Source organism: Staurois parvus, unplaced genomic scaffold (genome assembly GCF_062004578.1).
Source record: "Staurois parvus isolate SC_StPar_1 unplaced genomic scaffold, SC_StPar_1.0 ptg000001l, whole genome shotgun sequence".
Classification (NCBI taxonomy): Eukaryota; Metazoa; Chordata; class Amphibia; order Anura; family Ranidae; genus Staurois; species Staurois parvus.
The window spans coordinates 938768-955511 of record NW_028317797.1 but is presented as its reverse complement, the minus strand read 5'-3'; the positions used below and the strand labels follow the sequence as shown (position 1 = coordinate 955511).

At 41.4% G+C, this 16744-nt stretch overlaps 1 protein-coding gene and 1 non-coding gene across 2 annotated transcripts in view; one reads left to right on the top strand and one right to left on the bottom strand.

The window, feature by feature from the left end:
- The first annotated feature begins 1406 nt into the window (after positions 1-1406).
- LOC149474738 (U6 spliceosomal RNA) lies at positions 1407-1511 on the top strand. The gene has a single exon (XR_016306681.1). It is a non-coding gene; the product is annotated as a U6 spliceosomal RNA (small nuclear RNA).
- An 8838-nt stretch (positions 1512-10349) lies between these two features.
- Positions 10350-16744, bottom strand: part of SLC1A4 (solute carrier family 1 member 4) — a 69850-nt gene continuing 63455 nt past the window's right edge. Inside the window, exon 8 of the mRNA XM_089669433.1 lies at positions 10350-16632. Coding sequence (XP_089525559.1) covers positions 16398-16632 — 235 coding nt within the window. The 3' untranslated portion in view covers positions 10350-16397. The remainder of the gene's footprint in view (positions 16633-16744) is intronic.

The following is a 16744-nucleotide window of genomic DNA, read 5'->3' as shown; positions in this document are numbered from 1 at the left end:
TCAGGGAAGCCTATCCTACCCTCAGCTAATACTGGAATCTTCTACTCTTCCAACCAGTCCATCCCCCACAGTTATTACCTTTTGTACCACTAACCCCTCCCTCCTAGATTGTAAGCTCCAAGGAGCAGGGCCCTCAAATCCATCTTGTATTGAACTGTATTGTTACTGTACTGTCTCCCACCATATTGTAAAGCACTGAGCAAACTGTTGGCGCTATATAAATCCTGTATAATAATAATATCGGTGCGGTTCCAACTTGGTCAGAGCCGCACCTATTTCTAAAGTAGTGCATGTACTACTTCAGGTGTGACTTGCATAGACATCTAGGCAGATGTGTTTCAAGTTGCATTGGAATGACATTCGACTTTGAAATCGTGTGACTTCACTGTAAGGATTGGTGTGACCGGGGGTCAGTGTCTTAACACGGATTTGGTGCAGTGCAATTTCTAAAGTAGTTCTTGCATTACTTTTTCTGCAGTTTTTTTGCGATTTCACATGCATAGAATGTAATGGAAACCTCACTGCAAATTGCAAGAAATCGTTGAAAAGAAAAAAAAAAAGCAGTAGATTAATGGAGGAGCCATGGGGACACCTTTGGAGAGGAGCATTGTCAATCTGTGCAGAGGGTAGTGTTAGATGCACTAGCAGTTTTAGATGGACTTGGCTAACAAATTAAAGCTAAACTCCAGATAACATTTCTTAAAGGATTAGTCCACTTTACAAAAAATCTGCCTATGCAGATAAGGCGCACCTGTAGATAAAGAAAAAAAGCTTTGGCTGTGACCAAACTTGGATAATAGCTTTGCTATTGTTGTATATGATTTATGTACCTCCTGAAGCCTGGCTGCTAAGCTACCAGATATGACATCATCCCATCCTGCCTTTATGTAAAGATGTTGGTAAGATGCTCCCAACTGTTACTGCTCACCCCCACCATCACAAGGAGCGAGCTCTCACAGCCCCCCCCCCTTACATGTTCAGTCCACTATCTCCTCCTTCGCAGCATTATTGAACTCAGAGCTACCAGACAGGAGAGAGAGAGTGCATGCGAGAGGGTTTGAATCAGCTGGGAGTGTCTTAGCAACATCCTAGCAATGATGCAGGACAGGATGATGCCAGGATTCAGAAGGTACGTAAATACCCTCCGCTTATAGGGTATTATTTAAGTGCCAAAGCACAATTATAGTGGCAATGCTAGCCCTAGACTGACTGGATATGCGTTGTGCAAAAGAAAAGGAGGATGGTAGCGGAGGGGCAAGGGAAAAAAGGGGGCTTGCAGAATAATTATTACGAGAGGGGAAAGCCTTTGATATGGTCCTCTGCCAGCTATCATTGGGGCCCTTTAAGAGCGTTGGTGCACTTAATGTTAGTTCAAGATAACCTGCATGCAATATAAGATTGGTATAGTCCTCGCTTCGGCAGGACATATACTAAAATTGGAATGATACAAAGAAGGTTAGCATGGCCCCTGCGCAAGGATGACACAAATTCGTGAAGTGTTCAAAAAAAACATGTGATTCAGATACAGTAAAGGCTCAGTACAGTGCAGTACAGGGTTGGTACAGGTACAGGCTAGGTTTGATATAAGTGCAGTATGGGTCGGGTACACTTGGCGGCCTGCTATCAGTGGCTCAGTCTCTGCTAGTAGTATCAGCAATGGGCAAATAGCCCTCTCACCAGTCCCTGGGTTGAGAGAGAGATAGATAAATAGATATACAGTGAGAGAGACGGGGTGCTCTCGCTCTAATTCCCTCCAAGAGGAAGAACTTTTCTGTGCAGTTTAAAAAAGAAATCACTCCACTCCTCCTACTGCACAGTGCATTTAGGGATGTGGAATTTAAAGAGTCTAGTCATCCTATTATATGGCTGCCTTCTTAACCATTTCAAGTTCGGAAACTTTTACCCCCTTACATCCAGGCCGATTTTCAGCTTTCAGCGCTGTCACACTTTGAATGACAATTGTGCGGTCATGCAACACTGTACCCATATGACTTATTTAGCATTTTTTTGAGACAAATAAAACTTTATTTTGATGGTTTTTATTTACCACTGAGATTTTTTTTCTTTTGCTATATAAATGAAAAAGTTAAAACATTTTGAAAAAAATTGTTTTCCTTATAAAATTTTGCAAATAATCTTTCTTCATAAATATTGGCCAGAATGTATTCAGTTATCTTTATAGTAAAAAAAATAACCCAAATTAGTTTATAACCAAAAATTATAATTTTTCAAAATTTTTTTTACATTTTTATTATTTTTTTATATTTTGTTTTTGGTTACTGTGTACTACCTGTGGGGGTGATGAAGATTTTTTTTTTGTTTTTACACTGATTGCTTTTATACCCATAAAGGCTGTAAAAGCAATCATTTCTCTTTCTCTCTGGCTGCATTCTTGCAGCCATTGAAAAACACTGTGAGAGCTGTGATTGGTCACAGCTTGTCACATGGTACAAGGCTGTTGTGAATAGCCTTGTACCATGTGACCTCTGTGATCATTCACAGATTTCACAAGTAGTAAGTAATGATGTCAGAAGTGACATCTTGCTTACTACTATTCATGTGATCACTGATTGGCCAATCAGTGATCACATGATCAGGACCTCACACAGAGGTCCCGTACAGCGATCGGTGTTGCTTCGGACACAGCGGGCACCGGATCGCGGTGCTGCACGCTCCCAGGGAGTGCGCACAGGCTAAATTGGCCAGTGCTGTTTATGAATGGCAGCCCGCCCCTTCACTGCTCCCTTCCGGCATGGGCATATACATGGGCCGGATGGGAAGTGGTTAAACTACATCTCCCATCACTACATCTGCTTGGCTTTAGATCTCCCCCTGCTGGCCGGAAAAGAATGATGCAGCATAACACCAGTTTCTCAGTAGAGGGAGAGGAGAAAATAATGGCAGTGTCTCCATCTCCATATTGCTGTAGCCCACCAGCTGGCTACACACCCAGTGTGCTGGTGACTTGCTTGATAATCCCTATCATTGACTGCACAGCAGCACATAAATCTGTAGGTATACAATAGCAGTATAAGAATTTGAACTTGTTCTAAGTGTACTTCCATCTGTGATAATGGAGGAGAACACATGGCGGCTATTTCTCAATGCCACCTAATATGATAATCGTGTTGTAAATCAGCTCCAACCAAATTATAAGTGATCATTTGGTTTCTTGAAATACTATTGGACCTTATTTACACAGGCACCAGGAATAGTAAAAACAGGTGGTTGAGCCTCTGGTTAACATTCCTGAACAACAACCTAAAACATAGCAAGCAGCCACAAAGGATCATACACACGCAGAGGAAAATTTAACTCGGCAGGCTGAGTTTGACAGGCAGCACCCTCTGTCAAACTTGCCCATAGGTGCCAATGGGACCACATCACAACCCCAAGCCAAATGCTTGGCTGACATTGCAGGGTGTGCTTCAATGCCAAATCCCTCTTAGCTTGAAAAAATCAGTCCCAAAACATTTAGAAGGCGTCAGTTTTGCCTCCTGAACACTGTGAAGCCTCTGCTCTACCACTGTTTGAAAAACGATCTGCCACAGATTGCTTTTCAGTGGGCATTAGAGATTGTCACAGATGCAATAGGGGTCGTATGGTTACTTACCCTAGACTCTTTCAACTCTGAGTTGCTTGGCAGAGTAGAACACCTATTATCCCAGTTTAGTTCCACTTCAAAGGGAATGTAGAGAATTTTCACTGTTTTTAAGATACACATTAAAAAAAAATCAGCAACAGAAAAATATTTGTATTAATAATTAGGTGCAAGGGGCGGTCATATTCAGTTCACACAGGCTCTGCTTCCTGCAAACATTTATTATATTATTATATTTCATCTTTCCAATAAGTAGATGTGGTGGCTCCATTAGTTTTCTTTTTTAGGCTTTCTTTTTTCTATTTTCATCTGGTGAGCCAGCCAGCAAGTCTGTTGTTTTTTTTAAAAAAAAGCACAAGCCCTTCAGCAGAATGTATCAGTTTACATGGATGAAACAAACCATTTACCACCGGCAGCGGTAATTAAATTGATTAGATGTTATTTATTCATGTAAAACCTTTATCCCCCAAAAACCTCTTTGCTGCAACTGATTATATAGTGTGACCTGAAGTTTGGGCTCAGTTTGTTAGTGCATTTAAATCTGCTAATACAGTTAACACTGCCCTCCCCCCAGACTGACAATGCTGCGGTCTTCTGTGCCTCAAGTGCTCCTTCATCCAGAGTTGTTTTGCTAATACAGGAAGTGTGATACTGGCCAGATCACCAGGTGAAAGGGATAGAATGCAAAATTAAAGAAAACTAATGCAGCCAACACATTTAATAATTGGTAAGCTGCAAAATAATTTTTTTGTGTTGGATTTAATACTGCTTTTATGTAAATCTGTGCCTTGTTTGTAGATTGCATATCAGTTTTTTTTAATGTGAGAAAGATTTGTAAAAATAGCATTTTAACTTTTTACAGCCGGTACCAGGGGTGGACTGACCATTTGGAAACTCGGGCACTGCCCGAGGGCCTGGGGTCAGTAGGGGGCCCCATGAGATGCCCCTGGTACCTTTTTCATAGGCTTTTTTGAGTTTGGGCAAGGACACAGGGGCCCCATGATCCCCTATTGCCCGGGGGCCCCATGAGTTGTCAGTCCATCCCTGGCCGGTACAAATCTCAGCACATCTTACTTCCAAAATATGATGCAAAACTTTTCTCAGTACAGTAGCTTTTAGTATTTGCACCCTTTCTGCCATCTAGTGGTTGGATTATGCATTTTTCTTTTTCTTTATGGTAGCCATGCATACAAAATTGCAATTTTTCCATAATGTTCAGAACTACATCCTTTATTCTGGAATTAAAGAGAAACTTCACTCCCTTTCCATTTTTTTCTCCTTTTACCTGTTTTGCTGAGTTACAAACTGCTCCACTGCTGCACACCCAGATCTGTGCCACCCTCTTCTGTCTCTTCTGTGATATAATCAGGATTCAGCTGTTTCTACTGGGTTCTTTTAGCTGGCATTTTGACAGTGGCGTAACAAGAACCTTCAGGGCCCCGGTGCAAGAAACCATGACCCCTGGCCTGGAGGGTAGTTCCGCCACTGGTGTCAGTAGTTTTTTTATTTTTTTTTTATTTTTTTACAATTTTTAAATTGTTTGTACAATCCTTTTTTTTTTTATAGGATCCCCATTTGGTGAAATATCAGGGGTCTAAGCAGACCTCTATTGTTCCAACTTTGAGGCAGAGAAAGGAGATTGAGGGCATAGTTCTCAATCTCCATATCTGCAGCCTCAGCTGCACAGACTGAAGACAGGAACAGCCCTGTACAGAGCTTCCTGTCCATTCATAAACTGAAGCATAGTAAACACAGTTTACTGTGCCTCAGGTATGAATGAACAGAGTCAGTGATCGGTACAGATCACTGACTGAATTCATTAAGGCAAGGAAGGGGCCGATAAATGACACATTTACCAGCCCCTTCCCCATTCTCCATTCTGACAGCATCCCCTGCAGCAGTTGATCAGGCAGAGCTGCAGGGGACAAGAGGGGTGCCAAGAGACAGCACAGACGGGTTGGAAAAGAACACAGGGCAGCAGGAGAGCACACAGGTGTGCAGCAGACAAATTGGATAGGAGCGGTGGGGGCAGCTGCATACAGAGGAATCAATATCTCCATTTTCCTCCTGCAGCCACTCAATGCCCACTTCTCCTTCACTCTCTCCTGCAGGCATCCACTATGCTCCAGGGGGCCCATGCTGCCCCCTTGTACACCTGGATAAGAGGAGCGGCGAAGGTGGCTGCATACAGAGGAACTGATTTCTCCATTTTCATCCTGCACCCCACTTCTCCTTCTCTCCCTCCTGCAGGCATTCAGTGACTACAGGTGGAAAATGAAGAGATCAGTTCCTCTGTATGTAGCCACTCTCGCCGCTCCTCTTTTCCAGGTGTACAAGGGGGCCACACGGGCCCCCTAGAGCATGGGGCCTGGTCACACCTCTGACCCCTGTAGATACACCGCTGCATTCTGATAATGCAACTGCACCGTGTTATCTTATATGGGGCTCAGCTGCAACTAGGAAGAGACAGCCGGCCCACTGAGGACGTGCTGTAGCGTGCTCTGCAAAGTACCCCAAGGCCTCCTGAGCTGCGTGACATGAGTATTCCACAAGGCTGTAGGCAACTGAATATGACATTCTCACCTAGACAAAAATCTGGGTAGCAGGAGGTGGTGACAGCACGCATCAGTCACATAAAAGTGATCGGGTGGCTCCAGTCGCCCAGATTACTTTTACAGTAAAGCGGTTTCTCACCCTGTTTGAAAAACATTAAAAGTCAGCAACATAAATACCGTAGCTGCTGACTTTTAATAAAAGGACACTAACCTGTCCAGGGGTCCAGCACTGTCCTCACCCGGATCGGTTGTTCGCCAGTCTTCGGGTCTCCAGAGCCATCTTGCTTACTGTGGGCAGCCAGCTGTGATTTCATGCGGCTTCATTTCTGGCTGCCCAGTGCTCATGAGCGAGCCACGCTGCACTTTGTGGATGGTCCTGCAGCCTTCTGGGACCTCAGAAGGTTTCAGGCAGGGAGGTAGGGGGGAGGAGAACCTGTTCACTCTATGGACATAACAAGCACAGGACCCAGAAGTAAGTGGGGATCACTGAAGTAGTGATGTCTACTTCAGATATTTCCAGTTTCCAGGGGCACCAGCCAGCTATGGTATATACATGGTTTCATTTGTCCAAGCTGGACCATGTAACTATGTATACAAAATCCATACCTGTAAATTGTTTTTCAAAGTATAATTAAAAGTAAAACATTTGTTTTTATCATTGGATAGAGTGGTGAAGGATAAATGCCATCAGGTTTTGTATTGCTGTTTGTATCCCTGTTAGGTCACCAGGACTGAAAGTGAAGGTATGTCTGGAGCGGGAATGAAGGGGAAATCTTCCCGCTGGGACACTTGTTCTTGTGACAGCTGTCTAAGAGGTGATTTTCCTCACATGGGAAAGATTTCCCTTCACTTTCTGTTGAATGTACAGGACAGGAGTGGAGGGAAATGTTACTAACTAGAAAAGCTACATTTTCTGGGGAAATTGTGTGAAGTGTTCTTGCCTCCATCAGTAGTCTACAACTGGAGTAGACGGAGTAACTGGGTGGAGTGACTTGTCACTCTGCTGGCTGCTCACACACCTGGGTTCCTATAGCAACTCACTCTACAGCAAAGGCAGAGAAGAGCGGTTAAAAACAAACTGCTCCAACTTGCTCACTTCACTGGCAGTTGACATCTTCAACAGTTGTAGTTTAAAAAGTATAAATCCTACACAGAAGAGCTTTATATTGTGAGAATCACAAGACCCATACCTACATTGTGATGCATAGTATGTCTCTGAAATATTAAAAATGAAGGCACAGTTGCAGTTTAGAAATTGCCCTTCAAATTTGAGGTGGCTAGAGTGGAGTTTCAATGAATGTCAATGGGCGTCATGAGTTGCAAACAAATGGTCATATTGTGAAAACTATCAGAACTATGGCTTAGCCATAGTACATTTTTAGTGGCAGCGGGGATAGCTGAACATTTTGATATAAGATTTGTGTAGGTGGGCTTGAAAATGAGAGAGTGGTGGCAGTTTAGAAATCATGTTCTGATTTTTCAGCTCACACTCTAGCTTTTGTCAGCTCCCACTCAAGTTTTGAACATTCCGCCATTCATTCCTATGGGACCGACTTCACCACAAAAACGCCGATATTTCGTGAACCATTTGGCGAAACGTTCCACAAAGTAATAGCACACCAATCGGAACAATCCGCACGTTCGGTATATTACTGTCTATGTAGTGTAACAACTGTGGGAGGAGTTAGGGTGGTAAATTTGGCTATAATAATAAGAATATATATGTGAGATAACAGTAAGTGGTCTTGCCATGCAAGACTACTTAATGAGACACAAGAGATAGCCAAATAATTATGGCAGTTTTAATCCTCCCCTAATTGGAAACATTTATTTCAATTTCAGATTCGAGTTTACACTGTAAAGAATTTTATTTTGAGAACAATAGCGTGGGAAATGTTACTTTCAGCATGTTTGGGTTACACACATCAACCTTGACTGAAACATATTGCTCTCTGGAGATAAAGCACTTTCATCATCTGAAATGTTCACATCGCCTTACATGCTGTAGAGCAAGGATTGCCTAAAGTAAGAAAAATAAAAAAATTAACAGATGAGACATGCAAAGTTTTTTTTGCCATAAAAATGTTTCTCCTGGCTCCAAACTATTTTGTCATGCTCTGGGTCAGGGTTTCTCAATGGGAGATCTGCAAAGAGTCTCCAGGGGTCCTACTGAAATTTACACTTGGCCCCCAAAAAGTGCCTTTACAGTAATTTCCTTGAATGTGAGCTGTATCACTGGGAATGTTTATATCATCCTGATGATACTTTCCATGTTCTGGCTAATGACGTCATGTAACAGACCATCGCAGGTTCAGAGGTCCACAGTTTCAGAGAAGTGGTTAACCCAGCAATGTGGGACAGCAGAACTACCTTAATTATGTTGAAGAAAAGTTTCCTAATGCCTACACAATTGACCCCGCCATCTTGTCTTCTAAGACAGCCCCAGCAGTCATAGACCTGCCAGTCCAATAATGCAGTGGCAGGATCCTGCATGTGTATAGTAAGATCCCAGTTGAGTGCACATTGTTTATTTACCGGAGGCTTGCAGCATTCATTAGGATCTGCATGGAGAGTTTTCCAAACATGCAGTGATGCATTCTTCCACAGACAGCCTCTGACAAAGCAAAGAGCGCAAAGCTGTGCTGGAAGCAAACCTAAAGCAGTGACATGGGGACGGGGACAAGTGCAAGTGAAGTGAGCATGTACATTCTGACCCTTCTAGGACATGTGAATTTGACCTGCAATGGAATGAAGGCTGTAGTTTCTAACATTTTCAGGCATTTTGTTTTCAGTGTCATTCAACTCACTTCCTATGGTGTCAAAGCTCTGCCTCGCCCTAAATACACAAGAGAAAGCTGCAGAGAATTGTGGCACATTCTACAGCATTACTATTCATCCACTTCCAGAAGAAGAGTTTGAAATGAACCCACAATGTCATCGGACCTGGTTCAAGACACCTAGAAAAAAGTAATTTTGCTCCAAAGGCTAGTGGAGATCATGAATCCCAAATTTGGTTTTGATTACAAATGATTTATAATGTGCATAGCCAAATAGTAAAACAGGCTGCTATAACACAATAAATAAAACATTCAGACAAGGACAATATTTTACAGTTTTTATCTAAGTACAAGAATGGGAAAAATTTGTGATCTTAGCAACTTTTGTGGTATAATTATTGGGGCTAGTCATGATGGTTGAGTGGTAAGAATGGGCATGGATTGCAGGACATTGGAGAGGAGGATCTACAGCAACAGAAGTCTATTCTGGGTTCCACCTTTGTCAGCTATAAACAGTAAACTGAGGCTTAGGCCGTTTTCACACGAGCAGACCGATTGGGTCCACCTGTCTATTTTTCAGGCGGACCTGGTTGGATCCAGGGGCGGACTGACAACTCATGGAACCCCCGGGCAATAAGGGATCATGGGGCCCCTGTGTCCTTGCCCACACTCAAAGCACACCCAAAAAAGCCTATAAAAGGTACCAAGGGCATTTCATGGGGCCCCCTAATGACCCCGGGCCCTCGGGCAGTGCCCGAGTGCTAGAATGGTCAGTCCGCCCCTGGTTGGATCACCCATTGTTCTCTATGGGGAGGCGGATGCAAACTGACATGTGTCCATTTATACCCATCTGCATCTGAACTGATCAGATCTTCCAAAAACAGATGGATGGAGATACATTCTAGCGGACCGGATCAGTCGGATGTAAACAGATGTTTACATCCGACCACCCTGGAGAGAACAGTGGGCTGTGTCTCTGCACGAATGGAGCAGACACGAACCTGTCATCCATCTGCTCTGCGGGGATCAGCTGACAGATCACCCGCTGAGCAGGCGGATCCACTTGACGGAGTCCGCCCTGTTTCAAAGGGGCAGAGGACAAAGATGACCAAAGCTGACTTATGACTGAAAACAGGAAAAAATATTGCCCAGTCCATCAGGAGTCAAACTCTGCAACAACATGCAAGGTAGTACCATCAGAATTTTGCATATGCAGTAAGGATCCATCCTGCTTTATGGGAAATTATTTCTTGGCCATTAATATAAAATGATACAGTGTACTTACTGCAGCTGAAAATGTACAGCACTATATACTCTATAGTACATGCTGTACATGCACACGTGTATATAAAAAAGACAAATGGAATCAAACCTAGCTTTACTAATGTAAAATGTAAATAACATGCTAGAGCCATAAAAAAAAAAGTTTTTATTCATTTCAGTACAATGCACATTTCATTGTGAACCAATACATTCTACACATATACTATCACAAATGCAGGACTAGTTTTATAGACAGTACAATAGAAACATAGAAGAGTGACGTCAGCAAAAGACCAAGTGATCAATCGAGTCTGCCATTTTTAAAATGTATTTCTTTCTACCTTTAGTTTGAGTATAGATCTACATTTGTCCCAAGCATGTTTAAATTCACTTACTGTTAACATACTCACTACCTTTGTTGGAAACTTATTCCAAACATCAACTGTTCTTTCTGTAAAATAATACTTTCTAACTTTATTGTTGAACTTTTCTACTGCCAGTTTGAGGTCATGTCCCCGTGTTCTTCATCCCAGCGTCATATTGAAAATACTGCCCTCCTTTACCCTCTTCTCCCCCTTTATGTACTTAAAGGTTGCAGTCATGTCCCCTCCTTCCCTTCTTTCCTCCAGACTGCAAATTTTAAGTTCCTGTACTCTCACCTGATATGTTTTATCCCTCAGACCTTTCATTATTTTTGTTCCTGTCTCTGGACTCGTTCTATCTTATCAATATCTTTTTGTAAGTTAGGTCTACAGAACTGAGCTTGATATTGTAATTGAGGTCTAACTAAAGTCTATATAGGGGAATCAGGACCTTCTTCCTCCTACTGGTGACCCCTCTAGTGATACACCCTAGAAATCCATTCACTTTTCTCACTGCCGGGGCAAACTCTTTGCTCATTTGATCAATCTGCTTCCGAAAATGCAGCATTACCAACATTATCACATAGTCCCACAGAATTACATGTATACAATACATCTACAATTTCATCACTACACAACTAGCTTAAATGGTATTTCGAGCTGTAAAAAAGTATGGACATAGAATGCAGTCATTAGTATAAGAAAATCCTGTGGTATGTGATTTTTTTTTTTTATTCACAGTTCCCTCACTGACATCATGGTTAAATGTTTTACAATGCCCCTTTTCAAGCGCTGTACATAAGAAATAGTTTAGAAGTTATAGGCACTATGTGATTCCTAACAGCCTATATAAATAAGCATGCTGTATTTGTAGCCTGTACCAGACATGGCTGTTCACACATCATGCTTACCATTATTAAACAATAATCAGAAAAAAAAGCCTTGTACTGAAATCCCCAGGCCTAATGCATGATGAGATTGTCTCGGTAACCAGACACTGTCCACCACTCAAAAATACCTTATAAAATCAGGTAAAAACACAATTTCTACCCAGAGTGCCTTATAAAAAGAACACTAGGAGCTATTTACATTAAACGGCTTACATATCATAACTTCAAAAGAATTTCAGAAAGTCTCAAACCCTTTCAGTGTAGAAAACACTTAAGAGTTTGTTTTAAACAGTGTTGTACATGCTTCCCGCACACCACAGGACCATTGCTCCATGCTGTGACTGCGATTTTTCTTTTCCATAGTGTGGAGCCTTCAATATCCTGTGCTGTGTTTTTTCATAGTCTGTGAAAAACATTCCCAGATAGGAGGAAATACTAGTCAACTGACACGTCAAAGTCACATGACAGGTTTTCTCCTATTGGCACTTTTTTACCAGTTCCTTAGAATGGCTGGCTTTACTTGCTTCAAAATCCCAAAGCCACCAAAATGTTTGTAAAGCACGCAGCTGTACTTACTAATTGTGATGGAACTGTTCTTCATTTAAGAAAACAACGGTATGGCGACAAGGGATGGGTGGCTACCCTAGGTGCAATGGTTTACTGTAGGGATGGGGGAACTTTCCTTCTGCCACAAGGCTAAGAGGAGTAGTGACAGGCAAATGACTGCTGGGCATAGGATATCCTAAGCTTGCACATCATGAATAAGGGAAGGGGGGCGCACAGTTTGGCATCTTTGCCCTGGGAGCTGGATGACCTTGTCCCAGTACTGGTATGGCATAAGTTAGGTCACATAGCTACTTTAAAAATTGTCCCTTACTAATCAAGGGTACAAATGCTCTATCAAGTACAATTAGAAGAATGATTAAATACATTAGGGACCGCGTGCAGCCATTTTTGCTCCTGGACATGTGAAAGCTGAACAAAAAAGCAAAATAGTAAGTCAACATGGTGTAGATGAAGGAGAGGGTTTGACTATAAATATATTACGGTGTCATTCTACAGCTTGGCCGCTCCTCCATTAGAAGGAAATGAGATAAAGTAATATTTAGCTATTAGAGATTTCATCATCTGAAACAGCAGTTAACAAGGGTTCTCACTCTTCCTGTTGAATGTTACATTTTTACTGTATTACATTACAAATAATGAAGCAGTAGGAACTGGAACCCATGGTGTGTGCCTGGCAGAGGTTGAGTAAAGGAACCCTTTGGCCTCATGCATACTCTGCATTTGCTCAGCTCCTCTAAACACCTTTGCTCCTGGAAGGAAAAAAAACAGCTGAAAAAAACTTGCCTAAAGCCGCAATTTGCATGCACTTTTAGGCACATCAAGCTTATGGGTGTTCATTCATTCCATTGGCCAGAATATTTATTCTGGCCAGTGGAATGAATGAATGCTCAAGCGCTAAATGCACCTAATGTTTAGGCATGTTTATGGGCGTTTAGGTGGATCAAGCATTTTGTTTGCTCAAAAACCCCTCTCCTGGACACGCAAGTGATGTTCTCTTTTTCAGCCTCTAAATACTCCTCTTCCAATACACCTGTAAATGCGTATGTGTACATGGCTACATAGGCTAACACAGAAGTGCATTTAGGGGCTGAAACAAATTAAATGCCTATAAAATTGGCGTTTTTTACATCCTGCGTGCATGAGGCCTTAAAACAACTTAACATTCCTGTTTACAAAGAATCACCCCAATTTTACCTTTTTCGTTAAATCAAATACTTCTATTTATCATCTGAGTGAAAATGAGTAGCATTGAAACAGCTGAAAAAACGTGCCTAAAGCTGCAATTTGCATGCGCTTTAGGCACATCAAGTTTTTGGGTGTTCATTCATTCCATTGGCCAAAATGTTTATTCTGGCCAGTGGAATGAATACATGCTCAGGCACTAAATGCACCTCATGTTTAGGCACGTTTACAGGCATTTAGGTGGATCAAGCGTTTTGTTTGCTCAAAAACCCCTCTCCTGGACAAACAAGTGATGTTTTCTTTTTCAGCCTCTAAACACTCCTCTTCCAATACACCTGTAAATGCCTATGTGTACATGATTACATAGGCTAACACAGAAATGCATTTAGAGGCTGAAAAAAAGTAAATGCCTATAAGAAGTGACGTTTTTTACATCCTGTGTGCATGAGGCCTTAAAACAACTTAACATTCCTGTTTACAAAGACTCACCCTAAATTTTACCTTTTTCATTGAATCAAATACTTCTATTTATTGTTTGAGTGAAAATGAGTAGCATATTTATGGCATAATTATACTCATTAAACTGCAGAAGCCTGTAAATGGCATTGTGTCCTGGCAAGTCAGTGGCACCAATAAAAAAGTGCTACTTCTACTGCCTTGTGAATTAAGCTGCTCATAAGTTGATGGAAATCCTGACATAAGACTATGGCAGGTGGAATGGAAACCAATTCACCTAGACAAACATATCCCAAATGACTGGTCCTCCATGCTGAGCAGCAGTGTCTATAAGCAAGCATATATTAGAGGAGGCCAGGATTCTCAAATAGCTCCTGTGCCATTGAGAGAGAAAGAGATTATTCATCCAAGTTTAATCGAGAAAGTGGTGTGATCAATACTCTAGACAACTTCATCTATTGCAATAAAAGTACAGATATAGTAAATGAGTAAATATTAACTTGTTAGTCAGAATTTCATTATCCACTAAGCATATTAAGTTGGAAACATCTTTATTTCGTAAAAAAACTCAAAAGAGTCAAATTACAATGTCAAATTATAATGGAATTTTGGAGCAGTGCAATTTCATAATAAACTAACCAACCAATTAAGGCAGATTTTTTCCTTAATTAAAATAATAGGGGTTGAATTCACTCTGGGTTTTGCTGTAATATGTTTGGAGAGTGCGCTCCTCATATTCCCATTAATCTTCCATTATTCCTCCATAGGAATTTATGGAAAATGTAAACAGATGAGCCAAAAATATCAATTTACTGCTTGTCTGGAATAAGTACAGCAACATAAATAGATCAAATGGAGAATCAAACCTTGCCCACTACACTGAAAGACACAACAATAAAATGGACAGGGTTTATATTTAAACCTGTAACAGTGTTTGCCTTAATGCCTAAGTTTAGTAAAAAAAAAAGGCACAAGGGACATTACTTACTATCATTCCAATGTGGCCATTGTACTGCTGGCTCCTACATAAGTTAAAATCTTCCTCCTTCGATCCCTCCATTTCTGTCTCCATAATCTTTTGGTGTAGTGAGGGTGAATAGATCCAATGGACCTGTGGCCGGCACTCATCAAGAGTGCTGACTATGCCCACCCTTTTCATCCATCTCCTCCAATCATTGAAGCTGTACTATAGCATGTATGAATGAAAAACAATCTATGGGCGGAGGATGAGCAGATGAATGTTAGGTCCACCTCCTCCATTCATAGATCTTATTCACTAAAGCTTTAGTATAGAGTCTATGAATGTAGGAGATAGGTAGAAAGATTGTGCATAATTGGCACACTTGATGAATGCTTGCCACAGGTCCTGCGCTGCTATTAACCCCTGCTGCACTGGAAGATTGTGGCAGCAGGGGTAGAGGGGGGGGATTGGAGGAGGGGGATTTCAACTAATGCAGGAGCCAGCAGCACAAGGGAGACACTGAACATAAGTAATGCTTTTATAGTTTTAAAAACTATATTTTTTTGTGCGCCCCAATTTAACCCTTCCCCCCTTACCTCATGGCACAGTTATATAGTTATCTAGGTTTTTACGCTAATGTTTCTTTCTTTCCTGAAGGAGACCAATTCAATCACTCCACCACAATGCTAACTTCAACAAGATTGCCTTCTGGACCATTTGCCCTTTTCCCTCCTTATATGTCTTCCCATGATCAGTATGTGAATATAGTCTTATCTCAAGTACATTTAAAGGCTTTTGTGTGACAGTCAAAACAGGTTTCAAATCCAGTTGATATGTGATGCAAAAGCTTCGTAAAGTAAAACACCTTCCTTTGCTTTTCCTGGCTGTGGCAAATCATAATTAATTTGTAACAATGTTGATAGCCAAGCTCTCTGAAACATCGTTTCATCGCATTCTAGTTTAAGTAGGCACAGCCTATATGAGGGTGACAATGCTGCTCTGAAATTAGGAGCAGTGTAGCAGTGTTGTCACCCCATTACAGGAAGGTGCTTGAGGTGCACTTTTCTGGAAGGAGCAAAAGGTGTTAAACTTTGCAGGGGGACTAAAAGAAAACTGTAAGTGCTACACATATTTTAAATGGGTGGCCATAGTTCTTTAATTGCCTCTCAAAAAATTAGGGTTTGCTAGAATGTATTAATAAGGGTCCTGTAACACATTTTTGTAAAGCAATCTAAACTGGTAAACATAAGCAAACAGACAAACATTCCAGGTCCCATAGACCATTTATTCTTTAATTTATCCCTAGCGAGTCCCCATTGAGCTCACTTTTAATTGTCCTTTTAATTAGGGATTCCACAAAGATCAGTCCTGGTCTCAATACCATAGGATAGCCTTGTTGTGGCATATGTGCATAAGAGAGACATAAAATCTCTTGCAATATAATGACACCAGACCACTATCACTCCTGTCATGACTACAAGTGATACTAAACCTATGGTTATAGAAGCGGATTCTCAAGTAATGCTACATCAAGAAATATCCCACAATAAAGGAAATATATCATCTCTGGCAGGATGATTATTTCTATATGAGGGGACTGTGTATTGATTAGTGCGCTTTGCTTATTAGTGGCCTGGAGTTGAAAAAATATCTCCTGTAAATACTGGCAGATTCAGGAATGTGTCACCATTCTAGACTCTAGCAGCCCATAGTGGCAGTGAGCAACATCTGGTCTAAAGAACCGACCCGCAGTCTAATCAAAACAACAGCATCACATGGTACATCACAGCACAGATTCCTTTGATTCTGGCACAGCCATGCTTGTAGGCTTGGAGGTTTGGTCTCTGTGCATTACAAGAGGAGAGGTTTCTTCTTCTGACTTGCAGTTTGGCACAGCCTCAACATAAACATCATTCAGCTCCTGTTGATTCTTTGCTACTTCCTTCTGGTTGAGATGATGAAGAATTCCTGCCCCAAGAGCATCTCCTTCAACATTTACTACTGTAGTTGTCCGGTCTCTGTTAACAAAAACAAAAGAGAATTTAAGTTTAGATTTTCTTTTTACATATACTGTACATACATATAGAGGTCTTCAAAATGTTTCTGCACTTTTATATTTTCCTAGAAACG